The sequence below is a fragment of the Gekko japonicus genome, unplaced genomic scaffold (genome assembly GCF_001447785.1).
Source record: "Gekko japonicus isolate JY-2015 unplaced genomic scaffold, Gekko_japonicus_V1.1 scaffold494, whole genome shotgun sequence".
Lineage (NCBI taxonomy): Eukaryota > Metazoa > Chordata > Lepidosauria > Squamata > Gekkonidae > Gekko > Gekko japonicus.
The window spans coordinates 368,964-388,982 of NW_015171518.1; the positions used below are offsets into that span (position 1 = coordinate 368,964).

The following is a 20,019-nucleotide window of genomic DNA, read 5'->3' on the forward strand; positions in this document are numbered from 1 at the left end:
AGGACGTCCTTCTTCACCCAAAGAGTGATTAACACTTGGAATTCACTGCCACAGGAGGTGGTGGTGGCTACAAGCATGGACGGCTTCAAAAGGGAATTAGATAAGCATATGGAGCAGAGGTCCATCAGTGGCTATTAGCCACAAGGTATAGATAGGGACTCTGGGGCAAGTGATGCTCTGTCATCTTGGTGCTTGGGGGGGTCAACAGTGGGAGGGCTTCTAATGTCCTGGCCCTACTGGTGGACCTCCTGATGGCACTGGTATTTCTGGCCACTGTGTGATACAGAGTGTTGGACTGGATGGGCCTTTGGCCTGATCCAACATTGGCATCTCTTATGTTCTTATGTTAATCAAATGGTGCTGGCCACAGGCATTTAAAAGAAACTCTTGTCTGCCTCTTTTTTATATATAATCTACCAGTGACTGACTTTTTAAAAAACTTTTTTATCCAAGCCTGCACCAGGATCTACAGCACCCCAGGACTGAGTACCTGCTTCCATATGGTTGCCAAATTCCTCATAGAAGGGTCACACAATTTTAAAACGTAAGCACACAACCAGCACATATAAATAACTGGAAAACTAGAGACTACTATTTCATTCCTCCTTTAGCTTAATAGGATGACGTGTAAAATATGGGCAGACCAGGTTTTCTGGCCTTGGTCATGTATTAAGGATCCATTTCCAGCCTTCTCTATTCTCATCCCCAAGGGTCATTTCGTAGAAAAAGAGGTGCAGGAGCTCATTAGCATAACTCATTAGCATACCTTGTTTGCATATGCCACACTCCCTGAAATCACCAGAAGTATGTCAGAAGGCACCACCCACCGCTCAGGCTCCACTGGACTGTTTTGGATTGCTAGCTATTGGGGGGGGGGGAAACGTGCAGATCTGTCCTTGCAGAGGAGGGAGGGCTTGTACCTGAATAAAACTTGGTTTTAAGGGTGCCACTGGACTGTTTTGGACCGGGGGGGGGCAGCTCTGCAACTTACCTGGCTGCTTCTTGCTCTGACTGAGGGCTTCTGGGAGCAGGGGGCGGGTCTTGTTCCATGTGCCCACCCCCCTGGGCTCTTTACTGCCGGAGCTCCACTCCTGTGCGCTCCTGCAGGAAATGACCCCTGCCTGGGACATAAACACAGACTGCAAGAGGAACAACAGGCTGGGCACCTCTGTCTCCTTGTTCTGGTGCAGCTTTGAATCACATATCGGAACATATCAACTGTGTAAGATAACAGTGCGAAGCAAAGGGAGCCACAAAAATACAGGGCAAGACAGCTTGCAGCTGAACCCCATTTTCTAAACTGGTGCTCTCAGTTGCATTGTCAGAATGTCACTGATTCTCTTTTTCAATGCAAAGGATGCCTTTAGACAGCATCATTAAACAAAGAAAGAGGGAATTTGTTTGGCTACTACTATAGTAAGCTTCCTGGGAATGGGGGGGAGCTAAGCTTCCTCTGGTTTGTGAGATTAATTTTGTTCATTAAGGTCTAATCACTTACTCCCAATCAACCACTCTTATCTGTTCCACCTGCCTTTCTCTTCCTAAGTTTCCTACTCATCATATATTTCCAAACAAGATTTCCTCTCTCTCACCTAAGATATGATTTTATGTTAGAGATTCCTAGGACACTTAAACAGCACCCCTCTGCAACTAAATTTCCTTTATGTACAGGGTAATACAATGGGTATCTGTCAAACAAGGGGAAATTATAGTTGCACGATTAATGCAATTTATAATGATATGATTCCATACTGTGAAATCTGTTCAAAACCTTTCCTGCTTCTCATTTAGAGCCAAACTAGATGAGAGAGAGCAGCAACTCATCTTTTAAATGCCAGTCTACCTTGATCATGTAGAAAGCTGGGATAGAAATTCTAACTTAATTGTATTTAAAACATTTGAATGCTACCTTTCCACCCAACTTAGGGTCCCCAAGGTGGCAAACAATCACAACATAAGAACAAGCTTGAAACGAAAATGAATCTATATATCTAATAGCCAAGGGTCGCCTCTCTGTGCAGATACTTATTTCCGCAGACTGGGACCACATGGAGGAAAAAGACATTATCCTGCACACCTGAGTTACTTCCCAGGTGTGCAGAAAAATCTAAAAACTTTAAAATATAGAGGTGGGTGTTAAAAAACAGCCAAAAAGTAAAACAGACTTCACTGCGGCTGCGTAGAAAACGGACTTACCAGGGCAGAGGGGGAGGAGCCTTCTCTCCCCGTCCCTCTCTCTCCGGTTGTTCTGACAGCATTGAGTCCTCCCCATGGCCACGCCCCCTCCACCAAACGTTCAAGCCTCCAACAGACAACGTTGCGATTTAAAGCAAACTGCAGCAGCTCTCAGCTCTCTTCACTGTGCTCAGGCAGCTCCTTCCACTTTGCAAGAAGGAAGCGCACATGCACACACACACACCCGGGGGGAACTGGAGCAGGCCAGAGAAAGTGCCTCAGCTCTTCCTCTTCCCCCACCTCCTCCCAGCTGATTAAGTTTTAGGTTTACGGATAGAAAAGGGAAAAAACAGAGTGGGCAGGGAAGAAAACCTTTTTTTCTTCGGAGAATGCAAGAGTGTGAGTATGTGCTAAACTTCCTTCTCATATACTAGATGCTAGAGCCAGCAAGCTTTTCCATCACCCTTTGCAAAGAAGTCTGGAACTGAAGGATTTTGCCCAGAGGTGTGTCAGCTTGGCCAGTTCTTTCCCTGCATTGGAATGCCAATAGAGTGGGAATGGCAAAGGTTTCAAATGTAGCTCCCCCCCACCCCAGCGACGCTGCTCTTTGATGCCTCATCCTGACCAAAGTGATATTACGTAAATCATCATATATTTCCAAACAGCTGTAATGTTGAGTTACAGTAGTTTAGTCAAGGGAATGCTATTAAAACTGCAGAGCTCTGATAACAATGATTACTCTTAAACTGTGGGGTTTCTCTGGACTGCAGCCACCAGTGTTCCCTCTAAGCTGAGTTAGAGTGAGCTAGCTACAGCTTTTTAGCCTCCAGCTCACAGATTTTTGTCCTAGCTCAGGGAGTCACAACACATTATGCAACATATATATTTTAAAAACTTTAACAGCAAAAGGGGCAGATGAAGTACGCATCCTGCCCACATCAGAAACTAACCTTCCTGCATTGTCCCCCACCCCCATCACTTTCTATCTCTGCCTGGCAACCAGCATGGGGACTTACCTGCAGTGGGGGCCCTCACCAGCAATGTATGATATCACCAGCTACATGCTGACATCAGTCTCCATGTGCCTAGAAGTGACATCCATGTGTCACCAGGAGACCACAGAGTTTTGCCCAAATGCAAAGCACCCCTGGTGATGCACTAACATCACTCCCAGGTGCACAAGGTATGATGTCAGTGCATCATGATACTGCACTGCCCCCCCATTGCCCAGCATATTCGCTCCCCAGTGACCAGCTAAGCAGTGGTGGGGAGTGCTCACTGGCAGCGGGGAATCCCCCGCCCCCAGCAAAGGAATGGCAGCCCAATTTCTCACATTCACATGTAGCTGCCTTATACTGAGCAAGACCTGTCTAGGTCGGTATGGTCTAGTCTATCAGTGGCTCTCCAAGATCTCAGACAGAGGTCTTTCACGTGACCTGTTACTGATGCTTTTTACCTGGAAATGCCACAAATTGAATCGGAATGTTCTGCATACACAGTGCTCAACCACTGAGCCACAGCCCCTCCCTCTCAGCTTCCAACAAAAGAAGTAAAGCCAGCTTGGCGGATCAGATCCCTGTTGCATAGTTTCCCTCTCACCACTTGCATATTTTGTCCTGTACCTTTAATCTCAACAGGATGCAAAAGAAACATTACCTAGAATGAAATCACAAGTTAGGCATGGTTCACATATACAAGAGAATGAGGTGAGAATGGACGCTATCATTTCAGACTGCAGGTGGTGACACTTTGTATGTCTCTTTGCATAAAAAGCTCCATGCAATAATAAAAAAAACCCTACCACAGCAAGAAGAATGTCCTATCCCCCTCTATTTGCTTGCTGTGCTGGTTCTGAGTTTTGTTTTTGTTTTAACATAAGGGAACATTCCATCACCTGCAGTATGAAGTGGTACAGTATTCTATCACCAGATGCTTTTGTATGTGCAAACTAGGTCTTAAACAGCTATACAACAACAGAATGAAAACAAGTGGAGAAATAAACCATTTGGTGATCTAGGTCACTGATTAAACAAACAACCATTGTGTGAAGCAAGCACACAAAATAAAGACACTTTATACTGTGGAGGTGTAGAAAGGAAAACAAGAAACAGAATACAGTTAAAATTAAAGAAGAATTAATGTTATATATACACATATTAGAAAGGAAAAAATCATAAAGATACAAAGCTGCCTTTTGACTTGCAGGCTACGTCTAACCATTTGCTGAGCTGATGCCACAGATATTCAGGGACATTCTAATTGTCACTCGATTTTTTCCATGACAATTTATAATGTTTGTACCCAAAGCAACTTCAATCTGACTAAGAAAAACCTCTCAGATGACTTGGGCACAGGAGAATCTGGGTGCTATGATCAAGAAAGCAAGCAGGATAGTAGAGGCTGGACACTGGACAGGCAGGGAGGTTAAAGACATGCAAGTGAACACAGGATGTAGTGACACTAAAGGATCAGGATCCCAAAAGAAGGATGGTAGAAGAAGAAGGGTTAGGTAGGCAGCAAACTGAGAATTGGCATCCTGGGGAAAGTATGAGTAGATCTGAGCAGAAGAGTAGCAGAAAAGACAGACGCTGAAGAAAGGGGAACAACAAGAAAGGAACAACTAAAAACCTCACGCAGGGCCTAGGGACTTATGCTTGTTGGTAGGGGACACAATGCAGACAGACAAGCAGAAGAGGAGTAGGAATGAAAAGGAGAATCTAGGTAGTGAAACACAGGGAAACTGAAGAGGCAGAAGTCTGAAAACAGGATGGGTCTGAGACTTGATGGGAAGAGGGGCAGAAGATGCATGGAGCTGAAGAAATAATACAAAATCAGAAGATGGTCCTAGGGACATTGTTTGAGGCAATTAATTACTTGGTCATGTTTCTTGCTAAGAAATCCTTCCTACAGATCTCTCCCATTCCTGGAAAATGGTTGATTCTCTGAAAGAAGAAGAAGAAGAAGAAAAGGAGGTCAAATTTTGAGCACAAAACATACAAAGAAATATTTTAAAGATTCAAGTAAACCATTATTTAAAGTGCAAAAGCATGCCATAATTAAATATGCTCTATTTAATTTCTATATTGTTTTAATTTCACATAAGCCACCATGGAGACCATTGGTACAGGTATGAAATCTGTCGTTCAAAATAAACTAAATTACCTTAAGAAGACCACCCATACATATGAGTCTGTTTTATCCATTCTATTAAAATAACTGATAGGCTTCCCCATTTTAAAACAATCAATCTCATAAGGAAAGTGTACAATATTCTCCTTTTGCAGAGAACCACCTGAGACTACGAGAAAGACTTTCTCAATGGAATCCAGTGAGTTCAAGGCTCAGTGAGCAAAGAATGCAGTATTCTTCAGCTAGGCATTTCTGGGGAGATTTTTTGAATTCCACAGTGGACATTACACACAGTGGCTTATAGCTACAGGAATGGTCATTGGTACAACAGATGTGTGAGCAAACTGTATTAAGGAAAGTAGGCTGGACTGAAGAAATACCACCATTAATACTAACTCATTTTCTATATACAACTGATATACAAAAGCCTGAGTGCACTTTTACATACTACTCACTAACCATTTTAACATACAGGGTACTAGAGAATTCTCCTCTCATTTATCCCTCTGAAAAATCAGGATACACTGACAGTCCATGCCTTGCCTAAAGCCACCCTGTGGTTCCTTACCTGATAATTTCGGAGTTCTGCGATCTTTTCCTGCTGCACAGCAGAATCACTCCAGATGAGGTTTGCAGACTCATCATCGTCACGAGCCTTCATGTACCCCATCTCTTCTATTACTACACGAACTAGAAATATACATATATATGTATGTAGGTATCACAAGAGCTATAGAGTTCAGGACTCTCTAAAGAAAAAATAATTTTAATGTTTTGTCATACAGCAATAGTCACATATCAAGTATTAAATATTATGTACTTAAGACCATTAATCATTTAAACTTGCATACCTAACTATGCCTATTGTATAGATGTAATTATCATATCAATTAAGCTGGAAACAAAATGGAACTTGCAATGGGAATTAAAAAGAGATTCTCATTTTGATCAAAAAATACTTCCAAAACAATATGTTTAGATTTAAACTGGATTTCTGAAACAAGTCAACTACAGATATCCATCAGGAATGACACGGAGGAATTTCACATTACCCTTTTTAACCCATTTTGAAGCCGTTTTTGATCTGTCATAGAGTAAACCGGTATAGGGCTGCCATTTCACACATAGCTTTCCCCTTCCGGTAAAGAGCTGGATTTGAAGCAGTTCGCCATTTCAGACTGCACTGCTTTATCCCTGCCATTTTTCGCCCGCGTGCGCGATCTCCGGCTTTTTTTTTTAACGTTCGCTTTAGAGTGCTATATCGCTATAACACAACAATCCAGGCATTCCAATGGGGTTGATATAATGCTGTTGCGTTATACCGTTATACCATTATAAAGTGAACATTCCAAAAAAAACAAACCCCGGAGATTGCCCACGTGGGCAAAAAAATGGCAGGAAAAAGCATTTCGGATCCGGGGGAAGAAACTGAAGACTACTTGGAAGTGGTTTACAGGTAAAACGCTTCAGCCCCGTTTCCTAAATGGGACAGAAGCGTTTGTGTGTGAAATTACAAATATATTCCAGTAGGGAACCGGTGCTAAAACAGCTCTATCTGAAATGACAGACCAGAAACCGTTTGGGAACCGTTCCTCTTCCGGATTATATCGTCTGTCTGAAATTCCTCACGGTTTACTACAAGTGAGAAGTGTTTCCTTGGGTGTTTGGGGGATAATTTGTTCCCCACCCCACAGACACAGAAAATAGTAATCTCTGCATCTGCAATAAACCATGCTTCACTGTTATATCTGGACTCGTAAACTATGGCTTTTACTAGCCTTGTGAACCAGGATTCCAAGTAGTGAGTATTCCCAGTTTGGAATCTTAGTTGCAGGGCCGGCACAAATCAATTTGCCAGTTTTCCAGGAGTGGAAACCAACCAACTGGGCTTGTTGGCAGAGGGGTGGGAGAAACCAGACATTTTGAAGGGTTTGGAGAGAGGAGGAAACTGGGTGATCAAACAGGTTGCGGGGGACAAGAGGAAAACAAACAGAAGGAAGATTAGTGGGGAGGGAAAGAAGATGAGGCAGAGTAAGAGGGGAGAAACTAGAGGCTATCTAGGGTTGCCAACCTCCAGGTGGTAGATGGAGACCTCCCGCTTTTACAACTGATCTCCAGGTGACAAAGATCAGTTCACCTGGAGAAAATGACCACTTTGGAAGGTGGATTCTATGGCATTATACCCCAACTGAAGGCTCTCCCCCTCCCCAAACCTCACCCTCCTCAGGCTCCATCCCCAAAATCTCCAGGTATTTCCCAACACAGAGCTGGCAACCCAAAGGCTATTGGGGGGTGGACTTACCCCTCTACCACAAATTCCTGTGATATCCTACTTGTACCCTCCAAAAGTAAAGAGCCTGGCATCTGCGCCAATCATGAAAGCAGCACAAAGTGGTTAGTCACAAACGAAAGATAAGGGAAATCAAAGTATGAAGAAAAATACAATTTCTGCTCAATGCTTGCTAAAAGAGACAATGCACTCCACCCTTAGAGAAAGAGGGAGGACAGGACTATGCACGTGGGCCGCCTTCACGCTGCCACAGAACCCTGGAAACAGGAAGGCACAGCACTGGTGCAAGACCAGACTCTGCCTGATGGCTGCTAACCTGAAAGGAAGCCAACAGCTTGCTTACTAGTAGTTCCCTCTCTGTGAAGTGTCCCAAACGTTCCTCTGCACTTCTGCCCAAGGACAAGCTCTGAGCAATCTCCCTCACAGCACTGAGCCTCAAAGAGACTGGCAGAGAAAGACCAGCGCCATTCTCTTTCACCCTTTCTTAGGCCTTCAATTCCCCCCCCCCCAACACAATTACTATGGGGAAATTGACCCATAATAATGTCAAAGTCAGGACTGGGGGTTTTGGAGCCTCTTAAATCCCAATGTAAAATCTGAAATGCATATAAAATTTCCATAAGAATAGCAAGATGCTTACCGCCCGAACACTCCCACCTCAACAAAAGAGCCAGGTTCAGCATCTACGAGCAAATGCTCCTTAATACTACTAAGTTTCATATGGAGCTTTGTTAGGCATCCCAGGGAATTTAAGAATATTTTATTGCATGTCCCCACTTGTGATTAAATCTCACTTCATGTTAAGAGTTTGCACAGCAAAGCCTTCTAGAGGCTCCAAAGAGAATGGTGCTCACAGTCTGAATAGTAATTATGGGAGGCATGTTCCAATGGCAACATAGGCTATAGCTCCCTTGTATTATGCCCCTAATACTAGAAGCACATTTCCTGAGACTAACTATGAAGGCAAATGACATTTTCCTGCTTGTCAAGACTTAATGCTCATTAGTTTTTTGCAAATCATGTTTCTCACCAATGTGAAATGAATGGATTTTTAAAAATACACTGATCTTTATGCATTGTGAATAGTCTTGTTAAATGTTAGAATGATTTAATAGAGACCACTTAAAAACACATTTCAACAAATATGGAAGATTTTGAAGAACCAAGGCTGTGAAAGATTTTAAGTGGCTAATCTCTCTTTTCAACCAAGTCTAAGAATTTGGAGTTCTATGGACTGGCTTCAAAGCCCAAATACACTAAAGTAGTCTATACCCAAATCATCTGGAAGCACCATAGCAACAGTGAAGAAGGGGGGCATGGACCATGTGGCTGTTCCAAACATTTAAAAAGCAACAAGTACTAATATCCTGGCCTATAGCAGCTGAACCTGTTGGCTTTTGCAGCTAAGTAACTTTCTGCATCTACTTTTCTTTATTTTTATCTCATAATGTTAACATAAGTAGAATATGCAACTTGCTACCAATCTCGTATTTTGAGCCAACGACATTTGCAGTGATGACTCCATGTTTTTTCTTCTCTCTGGCTTTTCTCTTGATTGTGCTTTCAAAAGACAGTTCCGAGTTCAAAGTCAGAGAAGAGGTCCCTTGATTATCTGTAAAAGAAATATGTAAGCGATTATACTAAACCACCACTACAATGTGTGGTGGTGGAAAGTGCCATCAAGTCAAGTATAAAAGTGAACACAGTACCTCAGATAAAAACAAACAATTCCAGTCTTTCTTAAAGACTGAACACACAAATTTGATAGTATCTTGGGTTTCAGATGAGAGAACATATTACTAGCAACAAACCCACAATTTCAATCCTGGTAGTACATCATCTACAATGGAGCAAAGGGGCACATACTATTCTCCCAATTGTACATACAAAAAAATGATATTATAGTACATGTATCAGCATGCAAATAAGCTCAGTTCCTGGCCTTCCCTTACTTCTCCTCACCTCCTTTTTGTGGTGCTAGCATTGCAAGAATAGGGGGAAATCACCTCAATTTGCATGAGGCAGCTACATGAGTAAGCCTACGATCATGTCCAGTGCCTGGCATTGCCAGGATTTAAAGCAAGTAATTACTGAATCAAACGAAAACACAAGCTTCTGTAATAAGGAAGCCTACCTCCCTCATTGGGCAAGGATGGCATTATCACTGGAACGCTGCAATAGCAGAGTCCAAAACCCGTTGCACACACTCTGGAAACTTAAGTGGCCTTCCAAGCCAATCCTCCGAAAGCTCTTGTCATACCATGTCAGCTCAGTACTGTGGTGAAATTCAGTTACAAAAAAGAAAAAGGTGCCTGTATTTGAAGAGAAATGTGTATCAATTACAAAGGATTATTAACAACATAAAAACAGGGGCTAGGAAATGCCATTATACTTGGTTAAGAACATAAGAACATAAGAGACGCCAATGTTGGATCAGGCCAAAGGCCCATCCAGTCCAACACTCTGTGTCACACAGTGGCCAGAAATACCAGTGCCATCAGGAGGTCCAGCAGTGGGGCCAGGACATTAGAAGCCCTCCCACTGTTGACCCCCCCCAAGCAAAAAACAATATGAAGTTGAAAGAAGAAATATCAATTTGAAGCTGGAAATAAGTTGCAAATTCCTAAAATAGGTGTTGGTGCTTATAACTGTATTACATTTTTACCCAAACATTTGTTTTGTTTTTTAAACATTCTGAATAATTATTTGGTTATATGCTCTCCAGTTAATCTGGGAATCCTAGTTCTCATCCCATAGTAATTTGAAGTACTTCCCCTCCCCCAAACCCCACCTTCCTTAGGCCCAAATCTTGGGGTATTTCTCAACACAGAGCTGACAACCCTAGTATCGTGTCATATAGTCCATCCTTCAAAGCAGCCATTTTCGCCAGAGGAACTGATCTCTGTTGTCTGGGGATCCGTTGTGATTCCGGGAGATCTCCAGGTCCCACCTGGAGGCTGTCTGTCTGCCTTTTTGGAAGTTACTACCAGAGGCCTTAACAAGCATAATACTGTTCTATCATCATTGTCTTTCAAAAGCTTTCAGGGAAATCATTGTAGGGTAAATACTAGGAGTTTTTTCAGGCAGGGGATCTTTAAATCCTAAGATTATACAGACTTAGAGCCCCACTTGTCTAGCGCTTGTCCAGCACATCAGAGTGCTTAAAACAACTTGGAACAAGTTGGGGATCCACAACGCACCGGGGGGGGGGGGGGGGGAAAAAAAAAAAAAAAAACAGAAAACTGTCTGTATAAACAACCCAAATTTCCCTCACTAGGGCACTAAAAACAGAATCCTTGGCAAGCCAATGCCCCCCCTCCCAACAACTGACTCATAACTGCTCACAGTATTCTAAAAGTAATGCATGGATGCTTATTTCTCAATAGGTCACTGGAAGGAGTGTCTTTTTTAAAAAAATTAACAAAATACTACTTTTCCTGCATGCTTGGGAGGTTCCCCCCTACCTCAGTATGTAGTAGAAACTTGTACCTTATTTGTTGATGGCCCCAAATCACTGTCTTTCTTACAGGCAGCTAATCATCAAGTTTGTGAAGTTGCTAAGAGACAAGAAGCTGCAGACTTTCAAGGCATGAGGGGTGAAATCAACTATTTTGAAATTTCCATACACACAAATCTCACCCCACAAAATTCTATATGTTTTCACTGTCTCAAGCAGACCAATTTCTTCACCACCACCACCACCACCACCACCACCACCACCCCCCGCTTTAACTGACTCTCAACTGCTCTGAGCATTCTATGCAACTATCTCCTGAAGAGCGTTCAGTTCTCATCAGGCTAGGAGTTGGGGGGTGGGAGAAGGGGTCCTATTATGAACTGAGATCGAGGCAGCTCTTAAACAAGGTGATTTCTTTATTCAGCTCATAACAACACAGGACAAACATAACACAGAACAAGCCAACTTCATAAGTTCTGAATTGGTAAAACCACACCTCTAAAACAGCTAAAGTTCAATGAGAATACTGCGCTTAGGACCAATGGGGATTGTTCCCGCCGAAGTCAAAGTCTCTCTGGATTGGTCTGTTTGCCAATCCTGTTCTCGCATAACAGGCTATGCATCTAGCACATACTAATAACTGAATACATAACAGGTCCTACTGGTTAATTGCAGTCATACTTTTCTGTATACCTGCGGTGTCCCTCAGAGTACACAGAAACCCCTATCCTGCTTTTAGGTGGTCTAGTTTTGTTCTTTTATGACTGGCACAACCCATCCATTTAAAATAACAACAACAACGACAATAATAATTTCTTCATGCTTTCTTTTAGGGGAGACACTGAATATTTACATAATTACAGTGTCATTGGGGGGGGGAGTATACCAGAGTAAGCAGACTCTCAGTTACACAAGTTTTTTAGAGGAAATGTCTATGTACATGTATATTTTTAAAATAATCTATATTATGTCCTCCTTAATAACATATTCCGTATCTTCCCACACAGCCTCAGTAATTATCAGATGAGTAATAGAATGCCTATACAAAAGCATGGAATGAACCCGTTGGCTTGGAAATCAATTCATGCCATAAATGATTTCATACATGCAGCCATTTCTTGTTACACAAGAACACTGTCTAATACCCCTTTATAGCCATCTATGCTCATTGCAATCACTATGATTACCAGAAGTGAATTCCACAACTGAATTACCTGTTGAATAAAGGACATCCTTTTATCCATCGGGAATATATTGTCCATTAACTTCACATGGCACACCTAATTTCTAGTATTATGGGAGAGAAAGTTTTCTCAGTGCTTGTTCTACCTCATGTATAATTGTATTTGTATATACCTCTAACATGCTCCCTTTTTCTTTTTTCTAAACAGAGAAACTCCAGACTCTTTGGCCTTTGCGCACAGGAAAAATGCTCTAAACCCTTGATTATCTAGCTTGCCCTCTTCTGAACTTCTTCCAGCTCTATTTCTATTGAGATATGGCAACCAGATCTGTAATACTGTTTGCAGTTAAGGATACAACATTGATCTACACAAGGCATTGCAATATTGGCCATTTTATTTTCAGTCCCTTACCTAATAATCTCCAGCATTCCTTTCCCATTACTGCCGAACAACTTAGTCAACATTTTCAGTCAGCTCTCCGCTACAATCCCAAAATCTCTTTCACTCCACCAGTTCAGACCCTATTAGCATATACTTTAAAGTAAGGATTTTCTATTCCAATGTGCATCACCTTACACTTATCTGCACTGACCATATTGCTGCCCACTCATCCAAGGAAGAGAGATCCAACAATCTGTGTTTGTTTGTACCATCTTGAATACTTTGCTATCACCCACAAACTTGGCCATTACTCACGCCCCCAATTTCAGATCATTTAATAAAAAAATCAAATAACACTGGTCCCAGCTCTGATCTGAGACCTCCATAGCAAGAACTGTCCATTTATCCCTACTCTCAGCTTCCTATTACTTAACCAACTATTAATCCGTAAGGGGACTCTTACCCTATAACTACTTACTAATGAGTCTCTGCTGAGGTACCCCCCTGACAAAAGCCTTTTGGAAGCTCAGTATTTACTGAACCACCTTTATATATGCTTTTTTTCCTCAGCAAGTTTTGTTCCTCTATATACTTAATAATTCTATCTTTAACAACAGCTTCTACTAAATTTACCTAAAACACATTGTAATGATTCCTTGTTTTTGTGTTGTGTGTCTCTTTAAAAGTTTGGTTGCATGACTGTGGTAGATAGACTAGAGTGGTTGAGAGAGGCAAGTGTGGTATGATTGGTGGTTGACAGAGGGGGGAGGGGTTTTGGAAGTGAATCTGGATGGATGAGTATGTGAGTCAGTCAGGAGTTTCAGTTACAAGTTGACAGTGGATGTACACAGTTCTGTGTTGAAGCAGTTAGAAGCTGACAGCTGCGGTTGTTCAGTGAGAAAGAGAATGAGAGCTGAAAGCTGAGAGTATAGGAAAAAGTTAAAGGAAAGTCTGAGTGTCATAACAAACTGGAGTGAAACAGTGAACATATATGACATTAAGATAAACAAGTGTTACAAAGTTACATGAAAAGATCCCTGTCAGTGAGGGAAAAGATTGAGTGTGATACCAAAGCAATTGTACATCATTTACACATGACTAGTTACGTTGTATCACCCTCTTATTTAGTATTTATTTCAATAAATCCTCTTTTATCCAAGTTTATACCAGCTCTGAATGAAATACTTCCCAGGACCACATAGTTCCTTGTAAGCCTTGAACTCGGTCTACCTAACTAGCAAGAGCCAAAGTAAAAGCATAAAGGTTTGGAAATCCTTAAAATTTCCTGGTGGCAGCAGAATCTACCCAGCTAAACAAAATAAAGAGAACTTTTAAAGTGAAACTAGTCCTCCCCAATAAGGAGGACGTCACACACATATTAGACAAACTGGTCTGTAATTTCCTGGATCCCTTCTGGACCACTGTTTAGCAATCAACATAACATTCACTGCTTTTGAATCCTCCAGTATGGAAGCCAGTTTTAGAAACAACTTAGATTTTAGAAAAGTTTAGAAGAATAACAGCTGCACATTGAAGTTCCTTAAGAACCCCTGAATGTATGTTAACTGAAGCCAGAGACCTACGGTTTTTTAATGTAACCCAGGCATTGGAACTAATAGCAAGTTCAAGGCTTAGGGCCTCATTTCTTAAAGCTCCCCCCTCCCACTACTCACAGACCTTGGCTTAAGCAAAATAAGTATTAAAATGGGGAAAACCCAGTTTGAACCACAGGGTATGGTACTCCCCACCAGGGGCAGATCTACTATGAAACTAATGAAGCTTAAGCTTCAGGGCGGCCCCTAATCTTTAATGAGTGGATTTTTCAACAAAATTGATGGAGTTTTTTAAAGTGTTTGTTCTCAAAATAAGGCTATTTATTTATTTATCAGATTTCTACCCCACCCTCCCAGCCGAGGCCAGCTCAGGGGGGCTTACATAAGAGAATAAAAACACACAAGTAAGCAATTTAAATAATGCTAAAACCATCTAAAACATTCCAACATCAAAAGGTGCTAACATAGTGACAGAACCATAAGCCAATGAGTTCAAGTACTTAATAGTGCCCTTAGAATATGCTCTAATACCCATTTCATATGGCCTCAAAACGTCCCTGTAATTGGTCAAATTTCAAAATTTTCTCAGGAGCTTGCAAGGGCAGCAAGGCCCTTTGAACCTTATTGGATGTTGCCCTATTGTTGCTGGTTGAGAAGGGGCCCCCATAACAATTCAAGCTTCAGAGTCCCCAAAAATGTAGGTCCGCCATTGCTCCCCATCCCCAAAACTCTTTTCCCTTCCCAAAGCAAAGGTCCAGAGTCTGAAGTTGAGTGATGGCCTATTAACTCAGGGCCTTACTCACAGCTCTCTGAGAACAGAGTTTGATTCCAGTGGCACCTCTAATACCAACAAAGTTTTTTTCAGGTATAAGCTTTCATGTGTATAATAATAATAATAATAATAATACTTTCAATTTATTGATCGCTTTTCCCACTCATGCGGGCTCAGAGCGATTTACAGTTACTCAGAGAGACAATGGACTAACAATATATTCGTGGGGGACAGGGAAGACAACATACAATATTTAATCACACACACATTGTAGCTAGTCGGAGAATCCATCTGCAGGCTGTATCAGTCATGTCCCGACGGCATGTATTCTGTCGGCTGGCTGATGATGTCAGGGCTCTTGATGTCGCACTGCCACCACCTGGCTGATTCGCTCCAAATGCCGAACCAGATTTTTCCCACTTTTGATCTTTGCTGCGCCGCAAATGTCAGTCGTGGCAGCTAACACCTCCCAAGGGAGTGGTGTGCCCACCCCCTTATGGGTGGTCCCCAATTTATCTACTTGCCGAAGCTTTCGAATCTCTGGGTAGACGATGAGCTAGGGACAAGGCTTGGTTGCTCACACCAGCACGGGGCTAGAACTGACAAAGCTTGGCAGTTCAGATGTTATAGTTATGCAGGGGATTTACCCTCCTGTGCCACCACACTCACCCTTCTTCACGAAAGCTTATACCTTGAATAAAACTTTGTTGGTCTTAAAGGTGCCACTGGACTCAAACTTTGTTCTGCTGCTTCAGACCAACACAGCTACCCACCTGATTGTTCTTAGAGTGAGCAGCTCTCTGCTAAAGTCCTGGGTCTGTAAAAGTACTCTTGGGAAAACCTGGTTTGGCAGAAACTAGCTCCTGTGGTCCTGTAGTAAGCGTCCCTGAAGTGCTGTTTTTTTGCTGAAGCTGGCCCAGCCACAGTTCCTCAGAAGCAGGCCTCCAATGTGAACCAAAGTTCTCAGGGCCTTCCTCCTCACCATCCAAGAGAAGAAATCAGCTGAGTTCTAAGACAGATAGTCTGGGAGCTAACCTCTTCCACAAGAAGTAGGGTTGCCAGGTCCCCTCGTTGTTCCAGCGGGGGGATTTGGGGGGGGGCCATTCTGGGACGTTCCCGGCATGATTACATCACCTGGAAGTGGCATCATCACACCAGGGATGTCACATGGGGTGCTCTGGTTTGAGGGCAAAACTCTATGGTAAAACTGGCTTAAAACCATAGAGTTTTGCCCTCAAACCAGAGCATCCCCACGCAACATCCCGGCATGATGACATCACTTCCAGGTGATATTGTCACATGGGGAAGTGACACAGGGATGTGGTTGTTTGGGGGCAGGATTTCTCCTGCTGGCCAGCAAAACCCCCTCCCTGACCGAGGGACTGGCAAGCCTAACCAGAAGTTATTTCAATAAAGAGAAGGCCCACACAAGACAAAAACTTCTTCGGCTGAGGCTTTTCAGCAATTCAGTACTTGGAGAGAAAACTGGAGGCCTCATGCGCCACACCCTACCAAGTTTGTTTTTTTCAGTCACTAGCTACACATACTCCTCCCAATATGCAAACCAAGCATGCATTGCTCCACCCAACAGCTTATATTCTCAAAGCTCTACATTAATGTGCTCAGTATTCCTAGATCTCTCATCATTTCAATTTGACTTGGGAATCTTGGAAGTATGAGATAAGAGTTTCAGACATTATCTGCAAGAGCTGCAAACTAGATGCTTGCTTCCTCTTGGACTAAAGCACAAAATGTTAGAAAAACTGAGTTCCACTGCTCCTTTCCACTACAACCTGAACATGAACTGAGTCTACTTGAATAAATGTAAGTTTTACTTTTCAAAATACATCTGGGCAGATTAAACTCAATATCACGCTTCTATGGATAGCCCAGGCTAGCCCAATCTTGTCAGATCTCAAAAGCTAAGCAGGGTCAGCCCTGAACAGTATTTGGAAGGGAGCCCACCAAAGAATACCAGGGTCATGACCTGGAGACAGGCAATGGCAAACCACCTCTGAATGTCTCTTGCCTTGAAAACCCTACAGGGTCGCCATAAATCAGCTGTGACTTGACAGCAAAAAAAAAAAAAAAGATGGTTGCGCACAAACTCTGCTCTATTAACCAAATATCACAATATAGATCTCCAAAAAAAGGTTTCCCTTGCTCGAAAGCTAGTTGAATCTGACTCTAGGGGGCGGTGCTCATCTCCGTTTCAAAGTCGAAAAGCCAGCACTGTCCAAACATGTTTCCGTGGTCATGTGGCCAGCATGACTAAACACCGAGGCACACGGAACGCTGTTACCGTCCCACCAAAGCAGTAGCTATTTATTTCCTTGCAATTTCATGCTTTTGAACTGCTAGGGTTGGCAGGAGCTGGGGCCAGAGACGGGAGCTCACTCCATCACGCGGCACTAGGTCTTGAACTTCTGAACTACAGACCTTCTGGTCTGCAGCTCAGCGTCTTAAACTCTGAGCTACTGCAGCCCAAAAGCATTGTACAAAATGTGGCTGAAATATAAAAAATTGTATCATTTACATTCAAACAATAATTTTAATCTCAAGTAAGAGAATTTCATAGACATCAGGAAGCAAAGATATTTTTGCCAATGGATTACGTTAACACGCCTACTTCGATGGTACTCCTGACTGATGCATAATATATGACAATTTTAAAAACGATGAAGGCAAAAATCTGTTTCTTCAGAAGCACAATTAAAGCAATAGGTGCTGAGATGAATGACTCACTGTTTCCATTTCACAGGTTAAGTGCATTACCATATCTGGAAGAACTACAGCACTGTTGTGGCCACTTATGGACTGGACTGCATTCACACTTGCACTACTACTTCCCAGCAGTTTCTCTGGAAATAACCTAAGACATTTGAAGATGACAAAGAAAAGCTCTTTGAGAAACATCCCCAAAAAAGCTTTAAATTACTGACAACAAAAAGTTTGCCTCTCATTTATCACAATGAGAAAGAATCAGAGTAATTTATTACATTCTATTACAGGAACAACAACAAAACTACAACTGGCAGGAAAATGGAGCAGGAGAACAGAATAGGAACGGGAAAGAGATCTTATTCTTCCCACCACCCTCCCCACCACCACCATCCCCAACAGGCTAGAGACAAGACTATCGTTTTCTTCAGAGTTGATAGTGATTTGAAACCAGGGTTGTTCTGATGATGAATATACTCATCCACTTTCCCCTGTGGCAAGCATGTTCTGCAGATTTTGTATTATTTCAAAAGCATGAAAAACCTGAGATAAAAGCATTCATACGCATTATGCAAAGTTATGCCACTCACAAACCAATTCAGCTCTCAAAAACGACTGTCCCTCTAGCCTTAAAGGCTTTTCCCATCATTCTCCCTGCTGAAGAATAGAAAGCAGCAATGTCAAAATGTCAAGAGATATTTCCCCTGTCAGCGTGTTTATGCATTCAAAAGCTTTCAAATAAAATTTCCAAGGTGGAAATCACAAAAAGCTAACACAAAAAAATTAAAAACAGCATTAATACCAGCATAAGAAGTAGTATTAAAATACATGGAACGTGGATAGAGCACAACAGTTTGCTGCTTTGGAACCAAGCCTTGGAAACCCTTGGTCTCAGGTACTCACATCCACTTCTACTCCTTCCTCCCCTCATCTGTGGCCTAAAACTAATTGCCTCCATATTAACAAACTTTGAATTAAAATCTCCCCCCCCCCTTTCTTGTAAACCAGAATTCCAAACCAGGATTAACAAACTGTGATTTGGATGGAATGATAAACTGTGGTTTGTTACAAATGGAAAAGTAATAAATTTATAAGTAGCACATGAGGGAGGAGGAAAGAAAAGGAGCATGGGAGCCCAAGGATTTCCAGGATACATACCCATAACAATAACGTATGATTTGTTGTTATGTGTGAACACAGTTCAAGCATCAGAACAGAAGTAAGCAAATGGGCAAAATCAAGAACTGCCCACACACATGCCTTCTCCATTGTGCCCCCCCTTGTGGAACGGTCTGCCTGAGGACACAGCCATCAAAGACAGACTTGGAGCATGCCTTGCATTACTCCCCTAAGTGAGCATAGCTCTGTTCTACCATTACCCATGATGCTTTGGGGGAAACCGTGACAGTTAAGGCAGTTTGATGGTTTATATGTATAGCATGGCCTAGGAGAAAGGAGAATGGTTGTAGCAGTCCCTCTTGTTGAGAGAACAGTTTTGAAGAAAATAAATTCTGCATTGCATGGAGTCTGAGTTCCACAAACCCTTTTCATCTGCCCCCAGCTATTACTGAATCCTTGCTGTGTCTCTCAGTTTTTCTTTCCAAATCAATAGTAACTCCTCTGTTTTTGAGAAAGGAAGGTTCCCACTCTCCTGGCTTTTCACAAACTATGCAAAACTGAATTATTCAAGAGGACTACTCTCAGCAGGCAATATGGTAGCACTGTACAAAATGATTAACAAAGTTATTTGGACAAATTATTATGGTCTGTGTATAGTTTGCTGTAAGTTGGACCCTACCATGTATTACTACGTAATCTTGCATCATTTAATATGTCATGTTATGCTTTGCTTATGCTTTGCTTCAATTCTGTTTCTTAGGTTTTTGGTTGGTTCTCAACCCAAATTCTATTTCACTGTTTTCTGATTGTCTCTTCCTGTTTATTGTATTGACTCACTCTGTGTTACCCGCCTTGAGTCCCAGTGAGAAAGGCAGACTATAAATAATGCAAATAAATAAACAAATTCCAAACATAAAACAGGCCATTTTAAATAGTGTAAAACAGCATTGTTACTGCAATTTAACTTCAAAAAGTCCAAAAAAGCATAAATTTTTGTTGTATGTAGGGTTGCCAAAAAAAACCCTGCTAAACCAGGCGGGGCTCCCTTTAAGTGCAGCCCGGTCAGGCGGGCGGGGGGGCAGACATCCCCAACGTGACATCATCACGTCGGGAATGCCCCACCCCCTCCAGGAACACCCCCCAAAGTCCCCTACTGGGGGCTAAAATGGACTTGGCAACCCTAGTTGTATGATCAACTCAACTGCTAACAAGTAACTTCTCATTGACCTTAGAAATAC

General features: G+C 42.3%; 1 protein-coding gene across 1 annotated transcript in view; it reads right to left on the reverse strand.

Annotated features, from left to right (window-relative positions):
- The window catches only part of TTLL7 (tubulin tyrosine ligase like 7), a 67,791-nt gene extending 58,038 nt beyond the window's left edge, over positions 1 to 9,753 (reverse strand). Inside the window, exons 1-4 of the mRNA XM_015419389.1 lie at positions 9,729 to 9,753; positions 9,075 to 9,206; positions 5,873 to 5,994; positions 5,050 to 5,117 (exon numbers count right to left, since the gene is read on the reverse strand). Of these exons, the coding sequence (XP_015274875.1) occupies positions 5,050 to 5,117; positions 5,873 to 5,994; positions 9,075 to 9,206; positions 9,729 to 9,753 (347 nt within the window). The remainder of the gene's footprint in view (positions 1 to 5,049; positions 5,118 to 5,872; positions 5,995 to 9,074; positions 9,207 to 9,728) is intronic.
- Positions 9,754 to 20,019: the final 10,266 nt, after the last annotated feature.